The 15,095-nt window shown below is 38.6% G+C and overlaps 5 protein-coding genes across 5 annotated transcripts; 4 read left to right on the top strand and 1 right to left on the bottom strand.

Annotated features, from left to right (window-relative positions):
- Positions 1-234: 234 nt before the first annotated feature.
- Positions 235-910, top strand: MONOS_14663 (uncharacterized protein; the record flags this gene model as incomplete). The annotated part of the gene is made up of 2 exons (XM_067867483.1): positions 235-555; positions 656-910. 2 exons carry the CDS (start codon positions 235-237, stop codon positions 908-910), a joined length of 576 nt encoding a protein of 191 aa, XP_067726203.1.
- A 1,179-nt stretch (positions 911-2,089) lies between these two features.
- On the bottom strand, positions 2,090-2,521 carry MONOS_17658 (uncharacterized protein; the record flags this gene model as incomplete). The annotated part of the gene is made up of 2 exons (XM_067870598.1): positions 2,090-2,208; positions 2,392-2,521. 2 exons carry the CDS (start codon positions 2,519-2,521, stop codon positions 2,090-2,092), a joined length of 249 nt encoding a protein of 82 aa, XP_067726202.1.
- Positions 2,522-5,438: 2,917 nt separating this feature from the next.
- Positions 5,439-6,453, top strand: MONOS_14664c1 (uncharacterized protein; the record flags this gene model as incomplete). Its single annotated transcript, XM_067867484.1, has 3 exons — positions 5,439-5,671; positions 5,816-6,118; positions 6,168-6,453. The coding sequence occupies 3 exons, from the start codon at positions 5,439-5,441 to the stop codon at positions 6,451-6,453; spliced, it is 822 nt and encodes a 273-aa protein (XP_067726201.1).
- A 4,510-nt stretch (positions 6,454-10,963) lies between these two features.
- On the top strand, positions 10,964-11,785 carry MONOS_12358 (uncharacterized protein; the record flags this gene model as incomplete). Its single annotated transcript, XM_067864972.1, has 1 exon — positions 10,964-11,785. One exon carries the CDS (start codon positions 10,964-10,966, stop codon positions 11,783-11,785), a length of 822 nt encoding a protein of 273 aa, XP_067726200.1.
- A 489-nt stretch (positions 11,786-12,274) lies between these two features.
- Positions 12,275-13,339, top strand: MONOS_12359 (uncharacterized protein; the record flags this gene model as incomplete). The annotated part of the gene is made up of 2 exons (XM_067864973.1): positions 12,275-12,471; positions 12,901-13,339. 2 exons carry the CDS (start codon positions 12,275-12,277, stop codon positions 13,337-13,339), a joined length of 636 nt encoding a protein of 211 aa, XP_067726199.1.
- Positions 13,340-15,095: the final 1,756 nt, after the last annotated feature.

The following is a 15,095-nucleotide window of genomic DNA, read 5'->3' as shown; positions in this document are numbered from 1 at the left end:
GTGCTGTGTGTGGATACGAGAAGGCGCTTTCTGCGATGCTTTCGATTCAGCCGGGTGGCGCAGCAACATTCGCTTAACACATCGAAGATGATCACGAAGTCGGAGAGAAAGCGGATCGTTGTAGCGGCAGATGTGAATGCGTTCCAATCGATCAAAGATCTGTTTGTCACTTCAATGCAGATATAGCGATCACAACAGTTGAGGCGTGTGGTAGTGAAGCTGGACGAGAAAGAGATGGTGCTAAGGGTCGCAGTGTGTGAAGTGGAGGAGATTGTTGAGAAAGGGTTGGATGCTGCGGAGCTGAAAATGGAGGATATGGTTCTGTTGTCTGAAGCAATTGTACTGGTGGTGCTTGAGAAGCGAGAAGAGGTGGAGGGAGAAGAAAAGGGAGAAGAAAAGGGAGAAGAAGATGGAGGGAGAGAGGGAGGTGATGAGAACGAGGAGAAAGGAGGGCATCCAACAGCGCACAGAGAGTTTGTAAAGAGAATCAAAGAGAACCAGGGGAAGCGAAAAGAAGCTATGGCTCCGCTGGTTGTAAAAGAAGAGGAAGAAGAGGTTGAGATTTGCGAAAACTGATGCTGAGATGGTTGCAGACAAGCAGCATTCAGTGGAACCAGAAGTGTGCAGTTCTTTTCCACCTGATGGTATCCAACAGGAGAGCAGGAGAGCAGCAGAAGAAGCAGCAGATGGATCTTTGGGAATAACTTCATATATAAGTTCAGAGGGAGTGAGAAAAGATGTGGAACATGCGCATATGTGGATGAATGGTTTGACATCAAATGAGGAGTCGGGGAGAGAGGGCAGTCCGATTGATTTGGAGAAGGAAGAAGAAGAAGAAGAAGAGGAAGAAGAAGAAGAAGTGGAAGATGGGCAGGTTGCAGAAGGAGCACCGTCAAGGGGACATCGATGAGGAGCAGAGGAAGAAAAGGAATAATATAACGTTGATGAAGCAGTTGATGCAGATTAAGAAAACAAAATCAACGACACAACAAACTTTGCCGCATTAGCTGAGGACGCGAGCTCAGCAGCTGTCGAAGAAGAAGGAAAAAATTATTTCCGGAAGGAGGAATAATTACAAGATGTTGTGTCTAAATCTGTTTTCCTGTTTGTGTTTGTACCTGAAACTGCAATTGCATCTTTTCATCAGTTAGCGCATGTGCATCTCCTGGCTTTTGCAATTCGTTTCTCGTGATCTTTTTTTGTTCAATTGCTTGCTCATCAAAACCAGTTTTTCGAAAAATGGTGTGAAGAGAGGAATTGACGGATCGTTCAATGAGTTGTGATAATCATTGCCTTCGTCTTTATCATTGCTGTTATTGCCTTCATTGGATGACGAGAGAAAGAGCTCAAACGTCTTATCGAGTGAATATCTCTTTAACTGTGAGAACAATATCATTTTATCACAGACAGAGAAGAAGAATTCTTTTGTCTCAAAGCACTCTGTCGACAACTGCGCAGCAACGTCATTGATATCTGTGAAGTTATTAAGTTCATCATGTCTGACAGTTTCTCCATTGTGGAGTCCAGCAGGTGGATGATGTGATATCTTCGTAGTGGTTGATATCGGGGGATGGTGAGGAAGATGAGAATGATGATAAAAATGAAAAGAAGAATTTGTTGATGTTGCATAAATTGATGTCAAATGAACAGTTTTATCTTGAAAGCGATGAAGATGGGTCTGATTGAAAGAGTTTATTAAGACAGAAGAAGAAGAAGAAGAAACAAAAGAAATTGAAGATAATCGCCCACAACCTGGTGAACCCATCATCACCGCTTTTTCAAATGTTCCAGCTGAAGACGCAGAAGAAGCAGAAGACATCAAAAGTGAATCCGAAGAAAAAGTTTGTGGTGAATTTGTTTTGCCTTCGAGCCAAGTGCAAAATAAACATTCGAAGGCAGGTGGTTTTTCATCGCAAGCATTTGTTTTTTCTCCACAATAAAGAGGGAAGCCTGAATTATCGCCATATGAGACCTAACGGTAAAGAGCATGTTTGTCAGAGGAACATTCATTATTACCCTCTCTGCATTCTTCAATTTCTCTTTCAGCTTTGCAAAAAAAGCCGAAATCGCATCTTTGTTTGTCTTTTCATTAACCTGCATGACATGCATGTTCTGCTTGATCTGCCACCTTTGCTTCAAAAACAGCCTTCTTTCGTCTATCATAATCGTCATCGTAGCCTTCAGGTTCTCCTGAAACGCATCTTCTGTCTGAAATGTGGGGGAGCCGGGGGGGGGGGGGGGGCTGTTGAGCGAGAGCCTTCATCATCCCACTCAACTCGTTTTTAGATTAGGATTTGCTTGCCTTCAGCATGTTTAGCTTCTTCACCAACGCTCCAAACGTATTCAGACACAAGGAGACTTACGAGCCAATTGATATATCGTGTAACACACTGGAAGAAAACTTTTTGCTTGCACATATCTTCTTTGCTCCACTTTGGCTGCGAGGCAACTCAGGATAAGCGACTTCGAGGTCTTTTGGAAATTGCGATATTTCAAAAGGAAAAAGTCCAAATTCTGGCATTATTCGAACCAAGTGCTCATGGAGTTGGTATCGGTCTCGGCGTTCTGAGAGACTTGTGTACTGAACAATATAGCTTCCTGAAACCTGATGACAAGAGAGACATACTCATGAAGGAGGACAGGTTGTATTTTGATTGTTAGGAATAAGACGTGTGAAGATCGGCGCACCGAATAGGTTTTGGCTGAAGAACTCGAAGTGCGAGAGCCATGAGCAAAGTGGTTTGTTGAAGTGATGAACAATGGTTGAGTGTGTCGATGGGCGAAAAGAGCAGCTGTACAGATTGAACTGCGATTCTTTATCGTAATTCCAGTTCATCAGTCCCACAAGGAGCGCTCCTTCTTTGAAGGCTGTGCTGGTAAAGGCGGGGGAGATGTCAAGGGATATTCAAGTGAATGATTCAGGAGAAGAAGAAGAAGGTGATGATTATGATGTTAAAAATGAAAAAAAATATTTTTGAATTATGTTATCCTAGCGAAGAAGAATATCTCTACGGAAATATGCAAAATAGAGGCAAAAAAGCATGAGAAGACGAGTTTGAAGTCGCAGACGAGGAAAAAGGTGTGACTGTAATATAATAAAAAGTGATAGAGGAGCTTCTGGCAGAGAAAATGGCACTGGAATAGGCGCTTTCATTTCACTTCATTTCTTTTCTTTTTGAGTTGGTTTAAAATGCATGTTAATTCTTTTTGAGTGAGATATGTGACCTGAGGAAATGCTTTGAAAGGATTTGGGTTCAGTCATTGATGAAGTGGGTGTTAGGCGAAGATGTGTGCGAAAGGAGAAGAAGAAGAAGAGCAAATTCTGAATGTGAAAATAACACTTGTAATTTAGTTGTACTCTTAAAACTTTGAAGAAATTGATATTGGCGCATGTGTATGTTGGCAAGACTATCTTCTTGTGAAGTTAATTATAAGTTCATTGTCGAAATTTTGAGCTTTCGAGGAGATAACCGGAGAAATTTCGTAGAAGAGAGACAATTAAAAAGAAAGGTTAGTCAATGTTGAATATGTTTGACGAGGAGAACGTATAACTTTGGATGCATGTATTGGATTTAATGAGACTTTCTCTATGTAGAAGTAATTTTTCTGTTTGATTTCGTGCCTTCTTTAAAGAGACTTTGAAATTCCCTAAAATCACTTCCTCCTTTTTCACAGCTTCTGCACCTCTTCTGCACTTCGATGCAACATGCGCACCATCTTTTCTCATTAAGAACATTCGTCTTCTCTTCAGCCTCCAACTTCAAGTGAATCAGCATGTTGGTCGGTCTCGCTTCTCCGATCACTTGTTGAGTGTGGAGTATGTTTCAAAAAACCATGTTCCATTCAGCTTATGCCAATGCATATGATTGAGTTTATCTCTCTGAAGCTGAACATTTTGAGCATCAATCAATTTTGCGGTAAATTTTGTATTTTGAGTTATCTCATTTCCAACTGGCATGCCTAACATACTGATTTGTGTTTCTACTATTTCAGTAATCTCATACAGAATGGGTCCTCAATTTGATAATCACTATTCTTTTCATATTTCAAGGTTATGTTTCAAAAGGAATGGTCATGAATTCGTTCGCATTCGGTTTTTCCAGACGCTAATAAACAGTTTGATGATGTTCAAGTCAGATCTGTTTTAATGGAATTTTTCAGAACTACTGAATAAGAATCTTCAGATAAAAATTTGAGGCTTGAAGGGTTAAAATTCCTTTGGTGGATCAAACTCAAATTCACCATGCTTATTGACCCACTTTGCAAGTGAAAAGGAGATAACGATTTTTGGTGGGAAATACATGAATAAACCGTGAGTGTTGATTTGTCTGTTATTTGCACACATAATGAAGAAAAGCATTCAAGCGCCAAATTGTTCAGTTCAGCTGAAGAATTGAAGAATCTCAAAAATGCATTTTTTTCCGCAGAAAGACTTGGCTGCAATCTTATAACTCCTGAAAATGTTATTCGCTGAAATAAATTATAATTATCAGCCATTGATAGAAATTGCGAGTCATCAGTATAGCCTTGACAAAATTAAATACAATTATTGCAAATATATGAATTGTTAAGAACCTCATTGTTTTTCTATGATGTATTTCAAGAGACATCTTGTCGTTTAAATGTCTCTTCTTTTAGAAAATACTCCACAAATCAACAAATTCAATTTCAATAGAAAATAAAATTTTAAATTGATCATAAAATAACATTAAAAAATATAGAAAATAAGTTATGTTTTTGAATGAATTGATAATTCATTATCAAATAAACATTCATAGAAAAATACACAGATTGTTAATAAATGATGAAAATGGAGTGTTGTGAATTTGACTTCCATGGGTGAAGATTTTGATCAGGAGTAACTTTTCACAAAAAAATACCCAAATAACATTTCAAATAACATATATGTATTTGTATGAAATGTTTTTTTATATGGGTGATTATTTTTGAAATCATATCTTTTTTCGGTGTTTTGATTTTTCAAAGATTGAAAATTTATCGAAAGAAATTTTTGTTTCAATAGAAAAGAAGCATGATAATTGTTTTAATAAAATAAATGGTTTTATAGAAATAAAGATTAGAATGCATCCAATAAGCCTTTTCACTTTTCGATTTTTGTTTTTTGATATTTAAGGAATATTTTGCACCGAAATTTTTAAATGAAACAATATGATTTCAAAAATAATCATCCATATTTTAGTTAATATTTCGAGTTAAAGATTTATTTTTTGATAAGGGTATAATTTGCTTATGAAAATGTATTTTATCCTGAATAATATCCCATTTAATGAAAAGATATCCATGTTTAAAAGCCTTTTTGAATAAAAAATAAATTAAAGTGCATTAGCACCTTAATTATCAAGAAAGTGTTTCATCAATTCCTTCTCTTGTTTGAGAGACGCCACAATCTATGGGTCAGTCGCCACATTTGATCAATGATGTCTGCTTCACAATTCCCTCCGATTGTTGGACTTACGCCGTCGGCTGAGGCTGCAATGCAGAACAGTGGGGCGCAAAGCCAACCAGGGACCTTATCTCAACCGAACATCTTTTCTTCCGCTTCAATTTTTTCACCTTCTCCATCGGAAGGTTTAGCACAGGAGGCGACCCATTCGGATGACAGAAAGAAAGACGAAGATGACTTAGAGATATCTCAACGTATTTGTCAGGAGTTTGAGGACATTTTTGGAAAGGCGCCAAATTTTTCAATTTTTGATCTAAAGCTTTCCACTATATCTGTCCAAGATGTTGTTGTGGAGAATGCAACACAGGATTTTAGCCTGTTGTAATCTCTTGAACCACCCGCTGCCAATAGAACAAAGAACTGGATTAACGATGCGTTAGATCAGGCGGGTTACAAAATGGAGATTTTTCTTTTCCAGGCGATTAAAGCTGCGCTCATAGGTTTAGCCGAGACACCGACTTCAAGTGAAGGTGCAAAGCAAAGACTGGCTGACATCTTGATTTTGGTTACCAAGGCGCTTCAAGAGGCACGAACGGTTCGAATTCAAGGCAGGTTTGGATTCAGGGCTGCCACATTAATGAGTACAGGCGCTTCAACGGGAATCCTCACAGAGAGACAGGAACTGATTCTCAGAGAAGCAAGACAAGAAGCTAAGTTTGAAGGAGGTTTCCAAAGACCAGCATTTCCTCTTATACGAGTTCAGCCTTCTGCAAGAGAACAACCAGGAACACTTCAAAGAAGATATAGTTATCCCATTTCTCACACAAATACACGGTTTTTTCGGAGATACCCCCGGTCCTCAGCGCTCGCAAGAAGGCAGCAATTCGGAAGAAGGAGGAACCAGAGCAGTTGGAGCAGGAGACCAGGGGTGCGTCAACAATTTTAGGTCCAGTTCACAAGGAAACAGAGCAGAGGAGGCACATTGGAGGGAGAACCGCTTTGTTTCTCTCAGCATGGAAGCGAATCGGAGGAGAGAAATTGATAAGTAGAGGAGTGCAGGCCATGTGGAAGAGCAAGCAGTCCAGGAAAGCTCTCAGCCAAGTGCAGTTCAGAGACGGAGCGTTGCTTCTCAACCAACAAAAGATCAAGAAATTCAAGAAAATATCAGAAGAACAAATACGAACAGGAGTCGTTATCCCGATGGAGCAGAAGGATGTGAAATACAGAAGCAATGCATTCCTCATTCAAAAGAAGTCAGGCAGCTGGAGACAAATTCTCGATTGTCGGAAACTATATGCAGCGGTGAAGAGTACACATTTCAAGTGCGACGGAGAAAAAACAGTGGAACGGCTGATAAGACGGAAGGATTACGCTGTATCCCTAGACTTGGAACAAGCTTATTACTTAATCCCAGTCTCAAAGGAGCTAATGCCCTATCTTGCTTTCAGATTCATGGGAAGAGATTACTCCTTCAAAGGCATGCCTTTCGGCTTTGTGGATGCTCCGCGTCTGTTCACGCATATTATGAGGAAGGTGACAGCGGAGATAAGAAGGAGATGGGATGTCAGAGTCATTGCCTATTTGGACGACCTACTTTTTCTGCATCAAGATCAGCAAATCTTGAAGAACATAATACAGGAGATAATCGTATTTTTGGAAAGCCTCGGTCTGCTGATAAACAAGAAGAAGTGCAACCTCATACCGAGTTCGCAGTTCAGCTTCCTGGGATTCGAATGGAACACAACCAGCTTCGATGTGTGTCTAACGAAGGAAAGAAAAAAGGCAGTGCGAGAGCTGTGTCGCTCGTGGGAGAGAAGGTGTTTAAGAGCCAAGACTATCAGAGTGAGGGACTTAGCATCATTCGTGGGAAAGCTCAGTTCTACACGCTTCGTTCTGCCAGACGCATCTTTACACCTCCAATCAATCTTCAAATTGTTGCAGAAAGGAGTTTTAACAAACGGATGGGATGGAATGATGAGGCTGAATGCTTCAATCCTCCAGCAGATAAGAAGATGGAGATGGACATTGAGAAAGAACCCCAGACGCAAATTAAATCCAGTGTTTATTCCAGAAGCAGTTCTAACCACCGATGCATCAGAATGCTCCTGGGGAGCAACCCTCAGACTAAACAGAATGTCACTAGATTGTCACAGTCGTTTTCCATTCTCCGTGAAAAACCAATCATCCAACTACAGAGAATTAAAAGCAGTAGAACTTGCTTTAACTCGCTTTGCCCCAATCCTATCAGAAAGTCGTATATCACAGTTACAACTTCGGTCAGACAATTCGGCAGTCGTCTTCAACGTGAACAGATGGAATGCAGGAAGGAATCTTCACCCGACACTCAAAAGGATATGGACATTGAAGGAGAAATTGAAAATAGTCCTGAAAGCAGTTCATCTCCCCGGATTGCAGAACACAAGAGCTGATGCCTTATCCCGCCTGGAAAGAGCAGGAGACTACAGCATTACGGACGAAGATCTCTCTCAGATTCTGGAGGTGCTTCAAGTTACTCCGACACTGGACGCCTTTGCAGCTCAACACAACCACAAGGTCGAGCGTTGGTGCGGAATAGGAAGCCCATTGGGAGAAGACGGTCTGGCATATCCATGGAAGAACGAGTGCGTTCTGGCACACCCCCCAATTCCACTGATTCCAATGACGATTCGGAAGGCACAGAAGGAGAGAGCACCAGTAATATTACTCCTGCCGAACTGGAAGGGGCAGAACTGGAATGTGTTAGTGGAGAAGACACATCATCGGACATTCGAATGGAGGAGTCTGAGAACAGTGTTGAGAAAGGGGCCATCAATGACAAACACAGGTGCATGTCTCCCTCCAGGCAGATTGAGAGTCATATTGATCAATCCACCAGAGAGAAAGGCGAGAGCTGGTGGAGAAGGGCGTTGGAAGATAGATCTTTCCCAGTTTCATTGGCAGAGGAGTGCATATCGGGAATTGCTCAGTCGACGTGGGTTGGATATTTATTCGGCTTCGCACACTTTGGAGAACAGTGGGAAAAGAGTGATATGGGCATAATTCCAGAGGATATTCATGAATGGGCAGCTCGATGTTCCAGTATATTTATTACCCTTAGAGACAATGGAATGAGGCTGTCATGTTTGCAACTCATCCGCTCAGCAGTTTCATTTTTCACAAGCTTGGTTTACAACACAAATTTAGGGGATATTCCGATAATAAAAATATTGTTTTAAGGGTTTAGAAGAACAGAGAGGTCAAGAAAAAAGAAGGTCCAAGAAATTTGGAATCCGAAGACCATTCTGACATTCTTTTCTAATCTTGGAGAAAATCAAAGCTTGAGTTTCAAACATCTGACAATGAAAGCCATTGTGCTCACCATGCTATTCACTGCGTGCAGGTTTACAGAGTTGGAAAGAGTAGATATGGAAAGATCAAGATTCGAGCATGAAGGAATATACCTGGACACAAGGCTCAAAACATCGCTTAATCGAACAGAGATTGCCGTTTCTTTTTAAAATGAAAACACGACAATTTGCCCAGCTTCGGCCATTCAGGTTTTGTGGGAAGAGATAAAGAAAAGAAAACCAGATGGAAATAAATTGTTTCTAAATACCGAAACTTTTCATCCTCTTACAGTGGAAGGAATTAGACGATTGGCAAAGGAGACGTTGAAGGAAGCAGGAATTCCAGGACATTTTACTCCTTATTCAATAAAGGCTGCAATGCTTTCAACGCTAACGATGTCAGGAATTCCACCAACTCAGATTGCGAAGTTTGCCCACTTAACCCCTAGAACAGACATTTTGGTGAAGCATTATGTGAAGGCAAATCTTGCATCAACATTGGGGAAAGTGATTGCCTCAACTATGAATGCTCCCAGTGAAGAGTCAGCAAACAATCCGTGTGCCGAAGATGGTGGCAATGCGTACGCCAGTCCAGAAAGAGACCAGAGGAACAATAATGATAGACGAGCAATGGAATCTGGGATGGTACTGAGGGACAAGAAGCGCCTGATGAAGCCATGTTTGAGTGAGGAAAAGGCTAAAGATACTGTTAAATTCCCTTCCAGAGTGGATGAGCCTGATGAGGAGATGGAGGAACGGAAGTCACTTGGAGAACAATTCATTATTCGAACAAGATCACAAGCAAAAAAGGAGGAAGAGAGCAACAACGCAAAGAAGACGCACACTGTGGTAGTTATGATGGCTTCATCATCCAACTAATTGATTCTCTCAAAAAGAGAAGGAATTGATGAAACACTTTCTTGATAATTAAGGTGCTTATGCACTTTAATTAAAAAAGAAAGTGGAGAATCAATTCCTTCTCTTTGCCCACCACCGTTTTCACTCCCACCCTTTGAAGTTCTGTTTTCAAAACTGTTCGTGTTTTTTGTAGTTCCTTCTCTTTGCGCTTTTTGGTTTTGTAAGCGCAAAGCGGTTTTTATCCAATTCACCAAAACACACAAATGGGCGACTGACCCATAGATTGTGGCGTCTCTCAAAAAGAGAAGGAATTGATTCTCCACTTTCTTTTTTAAAAAAAAAACCATTTCGACGTGAAAAATTTTTGCTGACTGACGTAATTATCGATTTTTCGATCCGTCACCCAGGCTTTGTTTAAAACCGATATTATTCAAAAATTTGCCAATGAAACAATGACATTATTGTGAAGAAACAATTCAATAATCGTGATTGATATTTTTCTATTTATATTTTGTTATTCAATAGAATGAATTTTTATAAAATTATTATTAGATGAATTTTGAATAGATCTTTTTTATTCAAATAAACCAGGCTTATTCAAATGAACTCATGTTTATTCGAATAGATCAAGTTCATTTGAATAAACCGAGTTCATTTGAGTTACGAAAATTAATTTAAAAAACAAATATTTTTAATGTCTATAAAATTGAATGCAAAAACTTTCAAATATTATTTGCATAATAATTATGTTATTTTGGAAATGATTTTTGTTGTTTTCGACAAATTCCTTCAAAGATCAAAAGGATCAAAATATTTTAAAAACTGAAAAAATTCTTTGTCACCAATATATAATAAAAAACGCACCAACATCACATTCTTTGATTGTTAAACCTTTTGTGAATGTAATCCACATGCTTTAACAGTTTTAAAAATTGATGAAAAGAAGAATTCCATGAATTGTGAAATGAAAAGAAACATTTTATTTGCGCAAAATAAGTGAATTGAAATTATTCAGATTTATAAAATGGATTGCATCAACACATACATAAACAACTTGTTTTTGAACTTTAATTGATTCGAAAACATTAAAGGACTTGAAAAAAATTATCGGATAATATTTGAAATTGATATAATTTTTTTAAAAAAGATAAAAAAACAAATTTATGAGTCTTCATTATTTCATTGAATAATGAATAAAGTTCAACTTCTTTTCTCTTTCGATTTGGACGAGCTTCTCACACAAGCATTTCTTGTTTCATTGTTGTCTGCCTGTCTGGAACATGCGAAATTCTACTCTGCTCAATCAAGCCATCAAAACAAAAGTCACATTCTGATGGAATCAGTAGGCAGCACCGTTTACTTGAAAAATGTCTCGATGAGCAATATGGAGCTGATGTTTAGAAGCATTGAAGCTGTGTTGGTACTAACGGAAATGCAAGACGGGACACAAGAAATGAATGAAGGTGACAGTCCAATAGTGCACCTGAAATGCTGCACGCTCCATTCACTTCTCCAAAATGCTCCATCTGATCCCTCTATCATCAGTTGCAGTGGTATCGAGCTTTACAACGTGTCCGTGCAAAACACAACGATCAAGAATTGTGAAAGCAGCCAGAGCGAGAGCGGCGGAGGAATGATTATGAAATTGAGCGAAAAGGGGGTTTTTGAGTGCTGTTTTCCCACAATCTCAGGATGTTTTTGCTCAGCAACAGGAAGGGGAGGCGCAATATTCCAAGATTGCTCATCAATTGCAAGATATAGAACACTGCCTTTTTTCTTCAAAAATATCACATTCTTGGAGAACAAGGCTTTCAGAGGAAGAGACGTGTATGTGAGATGCTCCAACATAAAATCCCAAATAAGGAGCGAGCTCTTCCAACTGGACTTCAGGCCACCATACTATCAGGTGCTCTCCATTTGGGGATGCACTGCAAAACACTATGCTGACGAGCAAGATTTACTTCTCCTAGTGATTGAAAATCAGAGCGAGACAATATTTGCCTCTTCTTTAACCGGCAATGCCTCTGACACGCGCCAGTGTGGTGCAATGAGCGAACCATGCATTTCGTTGAATGTTGCGCTGCCCCACTTCATTCCTTCAGTTTACAGCAATTTGCTGATCGACAAACTGGTGTGGTGGTATGGGAAACAAGTGCTTGCGATGTCTCGATCAAGTCTCTGGATCCGGAATGTGTAAGAGGGAATATTCTAATGAACCTCATCATCGAAAGCAAGATGGGAAGTCTCATTTCGTATTCGTCGATAGTGAAAATGAAATTTCTGACGTTTTCATTTTGAAGCGCTTTTTCTTCTCCGCATTTTAGGTTGCTGTCGCTTGCTGATGTCAACTTGTTGATTGACGATACAAAAAAACTTATGAAGATTCGAGCAGAAACTCTGAAATTGAACTGAATTGCTCAATTGTTGAAATGAGCGGAAGAAGATTGTTGATGTCTTTCTTTTGTTTTACTGGCCTCTGTCTTAGTACTTCATGTCTGGCAGCAAGTTGTGGGCAATATTTCTCGTGTGCATTTCTGAATTTCACAGATGTTATATCTGGTGTGCTGATGGTTTTTCACGACTGGCATAGCTGTCCTTTCAGCAGATGTTTATTTCAAGCTGCAAATTTTATTAATCTGCTCTCATTCTTCGCAACTGCAAAGACAGCCAGCTCCAGAACATTCAGATGAGAGGCACTCAGAGCGGATCAAACATGATTGTGTTTTCCTCAGATGGTTCGGGAGGGCATTCAAGCATCCAGGGCATTCATTTGGAATTCGATGACACTCGCGTTTCAAGTGAATCGTTGGTTTCTGTTGAATGCCAAGATACAGATATTGAGATGAATTTCTTGGCTATTTCAAACACAGTGCTTGGGGATGGGTGCGCAGTGAGCGTGACATAGAATGTTTCGGCATTCCACTTGAAACACTCTTCATTACAAAACATAACCCGAGATTCGCTTGGCCCGTACTGTTTGGCTGTCTCATCTTTGTCTTTGTTGCTGGAGTTGAAGAAATGATCGAACAAAATGTGTGCTTCTTAATATAAAAAATGTTGCATTGCGGCGTTGACAGATTTGACAGATACTTGCATGTCTTTGTGCGTATTCGACGGAGCAGCAAGCGCGTCAGAGCTGAGAACGAACGACAAGCGATCAGAAGAGCTACACCAGTGGAGTGGATCGATGGTTGATCTTCTCAATTGCTCGGTAGCAATTAAAGACACCACAATAACCAATTTTTCCAAGAGATGACTGTCGATCTCTGGTGGAAGCATCTCCACGCTATTTATATTGTTTGCTAATTACAGCCCGAACGAAGCTGGCCATCTATCCGTAAGGAGTAGCACCGCTTACTCTGGCCATGCATTACTGTTCATTCAAAGCCTGAAAGGCGGAAATGGCTTAAAAGAGAACTCATCACTTTGGTTTTTGAACTTGGGATGCAGTCTTTCTGGAATTGCTTCAGAAAGAGTCTCTCCATTCTTCATTCCGCAGCTGGCTTCAGTGGAGTCTCATCAGCAAGGCAGTAACCTTGCCATTGATCTTGCTGGCTCCTTGCTCCTGCCCTGTGGCTTGGCTCTCCACGTTGACTTATTCGATGGTTCGGTTCACAATCTCCAGTCGTATCCGCTGCAAGCAGAAGAGTTTGCAGGCGAAACAGAGATTCACACAGCCATTCCAGCATCAATTGTTACAACTGCATCTGAGGCAACAAGTGTCCGTGAAGATCTTATTTGGAAGGTCTGAATCTCCAGCCTCAACTGATTCATTCATTCTGAAGAACAGAAGAAAACATCAATCAAAAGGCGAAGAAAGAATTGTTGAAGGAGGAAAGGTTGGAAAATCAATGATGACATTGGTTGTTAAAGTTTTATTCGTTGTGACATTATTAATTGTTCTGATTGCATTTTTCATTGCCACCATTCGATAAGAATGGTTAAAGAAGAAGCTAGAAAATACAAGGAGATTTTTAACGATATAATAAAGAAAAATCCAAAGGAAGTTGAGATGATAATGACATAGACATCATTTGATGCTCATTGGAGGAGAGAGGAGAAGAATGCAGTGAAGAAGAATATTGAGAGGTTTTGTGAAATAAATCGATAAACGAAAATAGAATATATCAACTTTACGGAGAAAGTAGCAAAGATGAAAGCTGCATCAATCTGTCGATTCGACTGAGTGCTTCAGAAACATATGCTTTGTTTGTTGAGAATTACTCCGTGAACATCAAAAGAAACAAATTTTTGTTTTTGATATAAAATTATTTGATGATCACCTTTTTTGTTAATGAGAAAAAACAGTAAAAAAGAATGATAAGAAAATGATATTTGCATACATTTCTAGCTCTTTTTATCTAATAAAATCATCTTTAAATATATCTGAAATTTTTTTAAAAAAAAGAAAAATCTCAGTTATTAAGATTTTTCAATTTTTTTGTTGATAAAGTGAAAGATAAACCACAAAAATATTACAATAAGTGTTCACTATTTTTTCATGAATTATTTATTTAAGTGTATCGCACTTTATTCAAGTGTCACTTCAACCATCTTAAATAACATGACTTCATTTAAGAAAAACCCAGTCCATTCAAATAAGTTGAATTTATTCAAATAAAAAAATTCTATTCACAATTCATCTATTATTTGAGTGATGATTTTCGAAAAAAAAAAAAAAAAATTTTTTTTTAAAAAAAATTGATTTATTGATAGTTGCAATAAAAAAAACAGTTTTCTATGAGTAATAAAATTTGATTGGTTAAAAAATAACTTGAACTTTTCTGAAATCCATTCTCGAGAAAAATTAAAAATTTCAGTTTATAAAAAATTTCAAAATTGAATTATTTATTTCCGAATTCAAATTATTAATTTTTGATTTCGAATTATTAATTCCGAATTTGAGTTATTAGATATTTTACCATAACTTTGAGTTGTTTTGTAAAAAATTATAAATACTGGATACAAACAAGTTGTTACAAATATTTCAACTTGTTCGACGAAACATCTATGTTGTTCCTGTAATTACTCATTCTTTCGATAAAAATAATTTTTTTACTGATAAACCATGAAAAGCCCGTTATAAGTCTGTCTTTCTCGTAAAAAGCTTTATCAAACCCGGTAAAAGGATGAAAAATTAAATCCTGGGTCACAAGCTAGTGTGAAAAAAATGAAAAAAGTGTTTTTCAAAACAATTCGAAACATGATCGAATATAACATTTATTGTTTTTCTATTGATTCAAACAGAAAGCTTTTTTCAGCAAAGAAGAATGCAAACAAAAGGCAGCATTCGGGCAAAATAGCAGAAATATTATTTTCTTGAAAAAGGAAGTGGATGCAACATTGAAAATTAAGTTTTTATTGGGAAAAAAGGACTACGAAGAAAGAAGCGATGCGAAGGAGTGGAAATGGAGATTAACAGCATCAGTGATTGAACATTCCTCTGCATTTGAGACTGGAATATGAGGTGTGTTCTTTTTAGGAATTTATTAAATCAGTGTAAGACT

This window comes from Monocercomonoides exilis (assembly GCF_001643675.1).
Source record: "Monocercomonoides exilis strain PA203 chromosome Unknown scaffold26-1319188, whole genome shotgun sequence".
Lineage (NCBI taxonomy): Eukaryota > Preaxostyla > Oxymonadida > Polymastigidae > Monocercomonoides > Monocercomonoides exilis.
The sequence above is the reverse complement of the archived record's forward strand: the minus strand, read 5'-3'. Positions and strand labels throughout refer to the sequence as shown.